At 43.2% G+C, this 12,429-nt stretch overlaps 1 protein-coding gene across 1 annotated transcript in view; it reads right to left on the reverse strand.

Annotated features, from left to right (window-relative positions):
* Positions 1–927: 927 nt before the first annotated feature.
* plekhm3 (pleckstrin homology domain containing, family M, member 3) overlaps positions 928–12,429 on the reverse strand; it is a 38,731-nt gene continuing 27,229 nt past the window's right edge. The window contains exons 6-8 of the mRNA XM_072445285.1: positions 10,624–10,687; positions 6,270–6,427; positions 928–1,100 (exon numbers count right to left, since the gene is read on the reverse strand). Coding sequence (XP_072301386.1) covers positions 932–1,100; positions 6,270–6,427; positions 10,624–10,687 — 391 coding nt within the window. The 3' untranslated portion in view covers positions 928–931. The remainder of the gene's footprint in view (positions 1,101–6,269; positions 6,428–10,623; positions 10,688–12,429) is intronic.

Raw genomic sequence — 12,429 nt, forward strand, 5'->3', positions numbered from 1 at the left:
GATCTTTAAACATGCTCTTCTACTTTTACTTGACTAATCAGTGTTTTCTGAGGCTCAAAGGGAGAGGAAAGGGAATTTTATACTTTACATATCACAATTTTGTATATTACATTATATTTATGTCTATTTCCTCTGGGCCACTCTTTAGACACGTTTATCACTATTTATTGTTTCTTAATAATGGCTTGCCATATTCCAACATACGTTTTGTAAATAATTGTTAATAACAATAATTAAAAACAACTTTTAATACTGATGCATTTTTACATTTTATGAGAAAATTTGACGTTTTTGGAAAAATAGTGAGTTATAATTATGTGATATTTTGATATTGATATTTTAAGTAAAATTACACAAAGTTTTACAAAAAACATCAGTAAAATTTGGTGCAATATTATAAACAGAATATTTAAATATATTTTATATATGTCGAATTGTCTGCATTTTGTTTGTGCAGCAGCCAAAAAAACACACACAAGGAACTGCAAAGACCATGATCCTTTGCTCCATGTCAGTGCAGAAAAAAAAATGAAAAAAGCAGTTTTTAAGCACTTTTATGTCTTGTTGGAATACAATTCTCAAAAATTAGTTTTTTGTTCAAATTTTGGTTTCACTTGATTAGATATAAAGTTTTTTTTTTGGGCTGTGACTTTGAAAAAATTTGTTAATTCCTCGACCAAAATGTGACGAACAAAAAAAGACAGAAAAAAGGAGAAACGCATTACAGTGGGCGGAGCCTGGCCAGTTACAATATCCCGGACTTCTCCTGCTGTTTCAGTCAGAGCGTTCAGGCGATCGTTCAACCTCGGCGACCTTTAACCCCAAACCCGGCGCGTTGGACCCGCCGCTCCGGGACGTCGGGCGCTCGTCCTGCCGTCCTCCCGCGGGGTCCGGGGCGGTGTTTCTGGACGTCTGCGGGCGGGGTCTTTCCTCACGTGTCTTGGAAGGGCCGGTGGTGGCACCCCGGGGCGTCGTCGTCGTCGGGCGACCAGAAGGACGACGGGTGCAGCTTGTGGTGCAGCTCCCGCCGGACGCAGCGCGGGCACGGATGGGCCTTCTGACGGCACTCGGCGTGGAAGACGGCGCCGCAGCGGTCGCATCTGGAGGCGGAGACAAGACGCGCACGAATCATGAAAACATAAGACACAAATCACTAAAAAAACAACACAAACCACGGAAACACACAACAAAACTTAAAAAAACCCCGAAACAAATAAAAAAAACACATGGCACGAATCGCGAAAAAACAACACGAATCACAGAATTACACAATAAAAAAAACACAACATAAATTAGATTTCCGATTTTTAATCGATTTGCATATTAATGACCGATTATCGATTTGTACGTCCAAAGATCGATTTTTAATTTAAATTTTTTTTTTCTTTCAAATTCTATATTCTATATTCTATTCTTTCAATTTCTATATTTCCCTCAGTGAACTTCAATCTACCTTCAAGAAAGATAATTCAGGACTCCTGGATTATCTTTCTTGAAGGTAGATTGACCCTTGACCTTTTCATCAGTCTTCCATCAGTAACTACCAATACTCTGTTTAATATTGATATAATACTAGTTTTAATATGTTGCTTCTCTACACAGTCATGAAGTGAAGGAAACGGTTCAAATACATTTTTCATTTTTAATAACATTAACCCCCGGATCGAATCGAAATCGGATCGAATCGGATGGGATCTGAGAAATCGGAAAAAATCTATTTTGAAACGTAAAAATCGGAATCGAATCGATTCTCGAAATTTGAAACGAAACCCAGCTCTAACATAAATCCCGATTTTTTTTATTTTTTTTTAAATGACACAAATCACACACAAAAAATCATGAAAAAACATGACACAAATTTAAAAAAAAACATATGACACAAATAAAATAAAAACATGACACGAATCAAAAAACACATGACATAAATCACGAAGAAAACAAAACAAAAAAACTGACAAAATCACGAAAATACACAACGCAAATCAAACAAAAAACAAACCTATGACACAGATAAAAAAAACACATGACACAAATCATGAAAAAAAGAAAGAAAAAAAAATCACGGAAAAACACGACAAACTTAATTTATGCAGTTTTTTACAAATAAAATCCATTAACGGTGGAAAGAAAATTTTGAACTTTAAAAATGAAACATGAGATAACTTTGAAGTCAGCAGATTTTGAGTTTGATTTAATGTTTTTACATAAACTTCCAAACAGTCGCTCTTCACATTAGTCTTACTCGAGTAATAGTTTTCCCCAAATACTTTTTCACTCTCTCTTGACAGTTTCTCGGAGCAGTACTTTGCACTTTTACTCGAGTACAGTTTTTGGCTTCCACCTCCTCCGCCAGAACAATGTCACTTCCTCAACACATTCTCCTGGACCATATCAGCTCTGTGGAGAGGAGAAACAGCTCCATCTGTCCACACATGTCACTGCGTCTGTGAGTGTCAAACCCTCTCGACGTGAACAACGCCAACGCTGCTCCGCCTCTGGACCGACTCCCACAGAACGTTATCAGCTCCTGTCTCTGCTCCTGTCTGCTCCTGTCTGCTCCTGTCTGCTCCTGTCTCTGCTCCTGTCTCTGCTCCCGTCTGGACCCTATCAGAGGAAAACCCCGCGGGGTCCGGACCACGCTCTGTCCACACGTCCAGAGCGACACGAGCGACTGTCAGCGCCAGAGAGCGAGCGTAAGACTCCTCCCTGTGCCTTCGTATCGTCAGGGCAACGACTCGTCTCAAGATTTGTGACAAGTCGACTTTTAAAACAATCTTATACTGCACTTCGAGGTCGGCTCTTCCCGTCACTGTGAGGCAGAATGCACCGAGCGTTGGATTGTTCACTGATAGGGAACGTGAGCTGGTTAGTTTGACCCTGCTGATGATGTGTTGTTGCTATAGTAACCCTGCTCAGTACGAGAGGAGCCGCAGGGTCGGCCAATGGTGCGAAGCTGCCATCTGTGGGATCATGACAGAACGAAGTCAGAAACCCGCCTGGACGTGACGATACCGTAGCGACGCGGAAATTTGAGTGGTCCAGGATAGAGCTCTGCCCCCGAGGTCGGTGGGCGGAGCCGGCCCTCGAGGTCGGTGGGCGGAGCCGGCCCCCGAGGTCGGTGGGCGGAGCAAGGGTCGCTCCTCTCCCATTGCGCACCTCATGTTTGTGGAGAACCTGCTGCTAAATCACTATCTCCCCCTGGTTTGTCAAGTGAGGAGATGGTGACAGTGAATCTCAGATGACGAGGCATTTGGCGACATTAAGAGAGTCATAGTTACTCCCGCCGTTACCCGCACTTCATTACATTTATACACTTTGACATTCAGAGCACAGTATCAGTGTCAGTATCAGTGTCAGTGTCAGTGTCAGTATCAGTGTCAGTATCAGTATCAGTATCAGTATCAGTATCAGTGTCAGTATCAGTATCAGTGTCAGTGTCAGTATCAGTGTCAGTGTCAGTGTCAGTATCAGTGTCAGTATCAGTATCGGTGTCAGTATCTGTGTCAGTATCAGTGTCAGTGTCAGTGTCAGTATCAGTGTCAGTATCAGTGTCAGTATCAGTATCAGTGTCAGTGTCAGTATCAGTGTCAGTATCAGTATCAGTGTCAGTGTCAGTATCAGTGTCAGTGTCAGTGTCAGTGTCAGTATCGGTGTCAGTATCAGTATCGGTGTCAGTATCTGTGTCAGTATCAGTATCAGTGTCAGTGTCAGTGTCAGTGTCAGTGTCGGTATCAGTGTCAGTATCAGTATCGGTGTCAGTATCTGTGTCAGTGTCAGTGTCGGTATCAGTGTCAGTATCAGTATCAGTGGCAGTATCAGTATCAGTGTCAGTGTCAGTATCAGTGTCAGTATCAGTGTCAGTATCAGTGGCAGTATCAGTGGCAGTATCAGTGGCAGTATCAGTGGCAGTGGCAGTGTCAGTGTCAGTGTCAGTATCAGTGTCAGTATCAGTGGCAGTATCAGTGGCAGTGGCAGTGTCAGTGTCAGTGTCAGTATCAGTGTCAGTATCAGTGGCAGTATCAGTGGCAGTATCAGTGTCAGTATCGGTGTCAGTGTCGGTATCAGTGTCAGTATCTGTGTCAGTATCGGTGTCAGTATCAGTATCAGTATCAGTGTCAGTGTCAGTATCAGTGGCAGTATCAGTGGCAGTATCAGTGGCAGTGGCAGTGTCAGTATCAGTATCGGTGTCAGTATCAGTGTCAGTGTCAGTATCAGTGTCAGTATCAGTATCAGTGTCAGTATCGGTGTCAGTATCAGTGTCAGTATCAGTATCAGTATCAGTATCAGTATCAGTGTCAGTATCAGTATCAGTGTCAGTGTCAGTATCAGTGTCAGTGTCAGTGTCAGTATCAGTGTCAGTATCAGTATCGGTGTCAGTATCTGTGTCAGTATCAGTGTCAGTGTCAGTGTCAGTATCAGTGTCAGTATCAGTGTCAGTATCAGTATCAGTGTCAGTGTCAGTATCAGTGTCAGTATCAGTATCAGTGTCAGTGTCAGTATCAGTGTCAGTGTCAGTGTCAGTGTCAGTATCGGTGTCAGTATCAGTATCGGTGTCAGTATCTGTGTCAGTATCAGTATCAGTGTCAGTGTCAGTGTCAGTGTCAGTGTCGGTATCAGTGTCAGTATCAGTATCGGTGTCAGTATCTGTGTCAGTGTCAGTGTCGGTATCAGTGTCAGTATCAGTATCAGTGGCAGTATCAGTATCAGTGTCAGTGTCAGTATCAGTGTCAGTATCAGTGTCAGTATCTGTGTCAGTGTCAGTGTCGGTATCAGTGTCAGTATCAGTATCAGTGGCAGTATCAGTATCAGTGTCAGTGTCAGTGTCAGTGTCAGTATCAGTGGCAGTATCAGTGGCAGTATCAGTGGCAGTGGCAGTGTCAGTGTCAGTGTCAGTATCAGTGTCAGTATCAGTGGCAGTATCAGTGGCAGTGGCAGTGTCAGTGTCAGTGTCAGTATCAGTGTCAGTATCAGTGGCAGTATCAGTGGCAGTATCAGTGTCAGTATCGGTGTCAGTGTCGGTATCAGTGTCAGTATCTGTGTCAGTATCGGTGTCAGTATCAGTATCAGTATCAGTGTCAGTGTCAGTATCAGTGGCAGTATCAGTGGCAGTATCAGTGGCAGTGGCAGTGTCAGTATCAGTATCGGTGTCAGTATCAGTGTCAGTGTCAGTATCAGTGTCAGTATCAGTATCAGTGTCAGTATCGGTGTCAGTATCGGTGTCAGTATCTGTGTCAGTATCAGTGTCAGTGGCAGTATCAGTGTCAGTGTCGGTATCAGTGTCAGTGTCAGTATCAGTGGCAGTATCAGTGGCAGTATCAGTGGCAGTGGCAGTGTCAGTGTCAGTGTCAGTATCAGTGTCAGTGTCAGTGTCAGTGTCAGTGTCGGTATCAGTGTCAGTATCAGTATCAGTATCAGTATCAGTATCAGTGGCAGTATCAGTGTCAGTATCAGTGTCAGTATCAGTGTCAGTGTCAGTATCAGTGTCAGTGTCAGTGTCGGTATCAGTGGCAGTATCAGTATCAGTGTCAGTGTCAGTGTCAGTGTCGGTATCAGTGTCAGTATCAGTATCAGTGGCAGTATCAGTGGCAGTATCAGTGTCAGTGTCAGTGTCAGTGTCAGTGTCGGTATCAGTGTCAGTATCAGTATCAGTGGCAGTATCAGTGTCAGTATCAGTGTCAGTATCAGTATCAGTGGCAGTATCAGTGTCAGTATCAGTGTCAGTGTCAGTGTCGGTATCAGTGTCAGTGTCAGTATCAGTGGCAGTATCAGTGTCAGTATCAGTATCAGTGTCAGTATCGGTGTCAGTATCAGTATCGGTGTCAGTGTCAGTATCAGTGTCAGTATCAGTGTCAGTATCAGTGTCAGTATCAGTATCAGTGTCAGTATCAGTGTCAGTATCAGTGTCAGTATCGGTATCAGTATCGGTGTCAGTATCGGTGTCAGTATCAGTATCAGTATCAGTATCAGTGTCAGTATCAGTGTCAGTATCAGTGTCAGTATCAGTATCGGTGTCAGTATCGGTGTCAGTATCAGTGGCAGTATCAGTGGCAGTATCAGTGGCAGTATCAGTGTCAGTATCAGTGGCAGTATCAGTGGCAGTATCAGTAGCAGTATCAGTGGCAGTATCAGTGGCAGTATCAGTGGCAGTATCAGTAGCAGTATCAGTGGCAGTATCAGTGGCAGTATCAGTAGCAGTATCAGTGGCAGTATCAGTGGCAGTATCAGTATCAGTGTCAGTGTCATTATCTCTGTCAGTAGCAGGCAATTACCTCTTGGTGGCGTGCTCCTGGAAAGGGTACAGCACTTGTCCGTTCTGGCAGAGTTCGCAGATGAACCCTTTCTCTCGACACAAGCTGCAGCTGAAGACGTGCGACGTGGCGAACTTGATCACCTTGGACAGAAACGGGGCCAGTTTGCCATCGATCACCTGCGACAAAAGACAAGGCGACGTTACGCGGGCAAAGATCCGACGTTACACGAGAAAAGATCCGACGTTACACGAGAAAAGATCCGACGTTACACGAGAAAAGATCCGACGTTACACGAGAAAAGATCCGACGTTACACGAGAAAAGATCCAACGTTACACGAGAAAAGATCCAACGTTACACGAGAAAAGATCCGACGTTACACGGGCAAAGACGTGTTTAAAAAGACACGGATTATTATGCATCGTCCGTTGATCGCACATTTCACAGTTTAACGCTTAAAATCCTTGGAACAAATCGCTTGCCAATATTACTTATTAAATGTATGATCAGAACACATGACACAGGTATATACGAATAATAAAGAAAGAAAACAGAAATACAGTTAAAAGGAGCTGTCCATAATTATACCTCAAGCAGATTGGGGACAAAATCTGTGCAAACATTCACAGAACACATTCAAGTTATTGTTTATTATTATCATTCAAACAAATTAATTTAAATGTGTTTTGATCACTATGAAATGCAAAAGAAAGTAAAATTTGACTTTTTTTTCTGATGCCACGCCCTTATTTTCTACTTTTATTCCTTTACTTACTTGCATTCTCCCTGGTCCTGCTTGTTCTTTGTGGTTTTGTGTGTGTTTTTTGTAAGTCTGTTTTTTTTAATTATTATCATCAGGTTTTGCTGTTGTTGTTCAGCTGTTTTTGTTGTTATAAAAAAAAAAAAAAAAAATATATATATATATATATATATATACACACGCACACGACTTTCACTCCGTCAGACATTCCCTCATCTGGATTTTGTGTTAGCGCTCCATCTACTGGCAGCAGAGGGAATTACCACGAGGAAACAGACAAAAGCTAGCTTGGCCCGACATGCTAACGGTAGGCGCGCAGTTGCATTGAACGTGATCAGACCGTAAAATGCTCAGGACGGCACAAGGATCTCTACCTGTGACGTCACAAATCTGGGAAACTTGAAACAGAGTGTTTTTATGAGAGCGGGAAAAAAGGAATAATAAAACAACCGTGGGACAATAAAGGAATATCTTATCTTATCTTATAAGCTAAATTCAAGTATTATTATTATTTTTGATTCATTATTATTATCATTTCTCTTAACCCGCTGGTCTAGTAAGTGAAGTGAGTGACGTCCGTTCAGGTTTGATGCTTGGTCAGTTTCCTTAAGCTCTGGTGGTGGGCTCTGGAGGAGGCGGGGTCTGACTGGAGGAGGCGGGGTCTGACTGGAGGAGGCGGGGTCTGACTGGACGAGGCGGCGGTCTCACCAACGAAGCGCACGGAATTTGGACAAAAAGACCAGAAATGTGCTCGTTTTACTCCAGGTTTAGCTCTTGGATTCTGGTTTAGGTCAAATTCACACTGGTCCAGACCCTACTTAGTTTAGTCATTTTAACGCTTTTTTAACACCTTTATACTATTCCCCTTTTCACAGATCTAATAATCCACAAATTCTTCCCCAATATTCTGGACTCTTGCTTATTGAAATATGCAAGTTCTTAAATGCAAAGTGGTGCCGCTGGAACGTGCTGTGGAGTTCAGTCATTTCTTGATCCATTTTATGATTTGACACCTAAAAATAAACCGTATCCAGTTCCTGTGTGAGTTTTCCCAAAGTGGCGTTGACAAAAGAGCGACTGGATTAGTCTCGGTTTTGACTTGTTAAAACAAAGTGGTCGACACACGCCTTGGCCCCGCCCCCTCTCTTTCAGCTCTCTCTGTCTAAAAGGTTTAATCCTCTAAAGCGGCTCTTTAAGAGGTCCAGGTCCAGCCCCGAGTCCTGATCCCCGACAAAATCAGACTAAACCAGGACTAAACCAGGGCTAAAGCAGGACTAAACCAGGACTAAACCAGGACTAAACCAGGACTGATAAATGACTAAACCAGGGCTAAACCAGGGCTAAAGCAGGACTAAACCAGGACTAAACCAGGGCTAAAGCAGGACTAAACCAGGACTAAAGCAGGACTAAAGCAGGACTAAACCAGGGCTAAAGCAGGACTAAACCAGGGCTAAAGCAGGACTAAACCAGGGCAAAAGCAGGACTAAAGCAGGACTAAACCAGGACCAAACAAGACTCAAGTCAGAAGGACTGAAAAGAGAGACTAAGCCAGGACTAATAAATGACAAAACCTTGGCTAAACAAGGACTAAACCAGGACTGAACCAGGACTAAACCAGGGCTAAACCAGGGCTAAACCAGGGCTAAACCAGGACTGAACCAGGACTAATAAATGACAAAACCAGGGCTAAACCAGGACTAAACCAGAGCTAAACCTGGCCTGGATCAGACCTAATTCTAACACAAAAGCAGCAACAGGTGCGTTTGCGGCGTAATTGCAGAAAGCTGCTCGATGCATTCGTCCATTCAAACAGTAATTTGGCTTCGTGAAAGAAAAAAACTGGTACAATGTGTCTCCGTCCAAACACACGTGGTCAGAGTTTAGCCCGCGCTGACCCCCAGAGCCACACAACAAGAGCCGGGCTGATGAAGAGCGGCGTTTTATTCAGCGCCGACGCAAAGACCAGGCCTTTTAATATGGAAAACCAATTAGCGGACAAGAGGAGAGGGAGAGAGGGGGAGAGAGGGAGGAAGAAAGAGAAGAAAACAGAGGGATGGAGGTACATGTGAGGAAACGGAAGGACGAGAGGAGAAATGGAAAGGGAGGGTCTTCAATAATTGCAAATAATCGTTAAATCGTGATGTTTTTCCTCACAATAACGCTAACGCTAACGCTAACATTCCATATCGTGACATCCTTAATTACCTGACAAACTGATTGACTTCTACCCCCCAAAAGAAAGAAACACCATTTTGCAGCGACAGTCCCTTTCCCTTGAGCACATTTCGGGGCCGCGGCTCTCACGGCTTGCTCGGGGGGCTCCAGGGGCTCGTTCGGGGGGCTCCAGGGGCTCGTTGGGTTTTGAAAGCGTGTCGCAGGAGGCCGGTGTCGCTGAATGGGACGTTTGGAGGATGTCACGCTTTGTTTTCCCCGCCCGCTGCCTCTCAATGCGTCCAATTAGGAGTGGGGCGCCGGGCCTCTGGGGGGGGAGGGGCGCTCACACACACACACACACACACACACACACACACACACACACACACACACAATGGGACTTCTCAGAGGGCCCCGGGGGGCTCCCTCTGGCCCAAACCCGGCGGCGCTGGAGCGGGAGCATGTACGGTTTAAAGACACATCGTGTCACTTCATAAAATACGAAACATTTTGCCCATTTGTCCCCAGTTTGACCATTTTTGTGAAAAGTTTATAATTGTACTTCCTGGTTTGGTTACCCAGCAACCAGACTCTAAACAAACTCCACACAAATGCCACAACAGTTCTAATCTGACACACAATAATACCATAAAACAGCTTTATTTAATCCAACCATTAAATTGTCTCTGTGTCCCACACTGATGACATCACAGAGGGATTCAGTTTTAGAACTCCTGGAAATCCTGGTGTTCCAACTATTTAAGTTGTTCTTTAAAGCGCCCCCTACAGGTCGTGCGACTCATTGAACTAAAATGCAGTGAAGATAAATATATTTTGAATTTGGCTCACATAAAAATTAAAAAAAAGTTATCCCAGACGAGCACACTTTTAAGGTTTATAATTTCACTTCCTGTTTGTAATTTATGACATCACACTAAGAAATTACCCAGCAAACACTGGGCCAAAATAAAAAAAAATATATAAGATTTGAGGACTTAATGTTTAATGTTGTTAATGCTTAATGTTTCACAAAAGTTGTTTCTTTGTGTAAATTCTGCATAAACTTTGACTGGAATGTCCCTGGTGTGATGTCACTTCCTGTTATTTTCAACTTATTTTTCAACGTTTTCTCCACAAATACCTGCTCGATCGGTGTCAAACTTTTTTTATATGCACAACAGGTATGAATACACCAAATAGAGTCAACATTTGAAACTCGTAAAAACCTGTCATACGTCACTTTAAATTCCCCACGTTTTGTAGTGTGACTGATTATTTTCTTTCCAAGTCTGAAGAAAATAATGCTTTATAACATGCGTTTTCAAGGAATTACTCACTCAAATTTCACTTGATCAAATCATTTGTATTGGTAATAAAGTCTATAAACTCACAACATGTTCTCCTTGACACTGGTGCTTGAACTGAAGCGTAGATTTGTGTTAGATTAAGTGGTATTTACCTGTTGCAGATCGGACAGCGAGTACAGGTGGATGTGCTGGAGGAGGTATTCACGAGGAGAAATCCTGGAGAAAACACAGAAAAGTACAGGATGTAGAAGAAGCATCGGTCAAACGGAGAACCAAACGCAGTACTTTGTCTTTTACTCATGTCTCGAAGAGTTCATTATCTCTAGACGAGCACCCATCCCGTGTATTTGAGCGAGCCCAAACCCAGCCCCTGAGGAACACCCGTCGGGACCAGTGCGCGACCACGGATCGTGGCCAGTAGGTTTCAGCTGGATGATCTACCCACAGAACCCCCAGTTAAATGCATATCGTGTAACTAAAGTACTTCAAAGCCGTGCGGAGCGTTTTAACTGATGGTCTATAATCGTGACTTGTGGCAGCAGGTCTGGACTCATGCGGTTTTATTTGCGTATTAGTGTATTTCTGTGAGCAATGTTTAACTTAAGCTATTAATAACCGAACGCCGCAAAGCCAGTGACTTTCCAGGGATTACGAAATCGTTTTAAAAACAGACGGATGGCGATGGTGAAGGTTTCAGTCCTGGTTTGATCCGGGATAAGTCCAGGGGTTTTTTTTGCGTTCGAGTTTTCGCTTTTCTCACACGAGTCTGGGCGAGTTTTTCCTCGAGGCGCTCCGGTTTTAGCCATCGATGTTTCCTCCCTTTCTCTCCTTTTTATTCTTATACGGTACAGCGTAAAACACGTACTTTGAAGACGTACAACTACAGTAGGTGGCGGTAAATGCACCTTTTCAGCGGCATATTGATGACATCACAGGGAGATTCAGTTTTGGAACTCGGCTTTACTTCCTGTAGTTTTAAACTCTTATTTTTCTATATTTCTTGCCGTAAACACTGATTTAAAGTAACTGCATAGTGTATTCTTCCATGTGGTGGTGTTCAGAACAGTAAACACTATTTAATCATGTCATTTACGCTTCAAACTGCATTTTAAGTGAGAAATAACGAAAACATGGCTCTTGTGGTCGTTGTGTTCTTCTTTAATCAGTGATAAACAAAAGCATTACGAACTAAACACTTTGTACATGATAATATAATGCAACTCAATGTGAAACCACTCCGACTACCGTATTTTCCGGAGTATAAGTCGCACCAGCCATAAAAATGCATAATAGAGAAGAAAAAAACATATATAAGTCGCATTTTTGGGGGAAATGCATTTGATAAAATCCAAGACCAAGAACAGACATTTATTCTTGAAATGCAGTTTAAAATAATAAGAGATGAGAGAACATGGTGAATAGGTGTACGTATGCTAACGCTAACACCTTCAGCTACATGACGTATGCTAACGCTAACACCTTCAGCTACATGACGTATGCTAACGCTAACACCTTCAGCTACATGAGGCACAGACAGAACTGTGGTAAGTGTCTGGTATGTTAACGTAACATATGAACAGTTATTCAGATAACTATAGCATAAAGAACATGCTAACAAGTTTAGCAAAGCATCAGTTTTACCCCAAATCACTAAATCCACTGAATTCTTCTTCCTCTGTGTCACTTCTAAACAACTCCACAAACTCCAGAGGAAGAGGAAGTGCTGATTCTTCTTCTGCGTCGCTTAGAGCCTAGAGCGCCCTCTTGTGGTCGTCAGTGTGAAAATAACTAATAATATCACATATAAGTCGCTCTTGAGTAGAAGTCGCACCCCGGACAAAACTAAGAAAAAAAAGTGCAACTTATGCTCCGGAAAATACGGTACTCTGTTCAGAACTCCGTGACTAAACACTGCACGTCTTCCAAGTGTCGTTCCCATCGCTGGTTCTGGTTCAGAC

Source organism: Eucyclogobius newberryi, unplaced genomic scaffold, assembly GCF_026437365.1.
Source record: "Eucyclogobius newberryi isolate DKJ021-1_F unplaced genomic scaffold, fEucNew1.0.hap1 SCAF_14, whole genome shotgun sequence".
Lineage (NCBI taxonomy): Eukaryota > Metazoa > Chordata > Actinopteri > Gobiiformes > Gobiidae > Eucyclogobius > Eucyclogobius newberryi.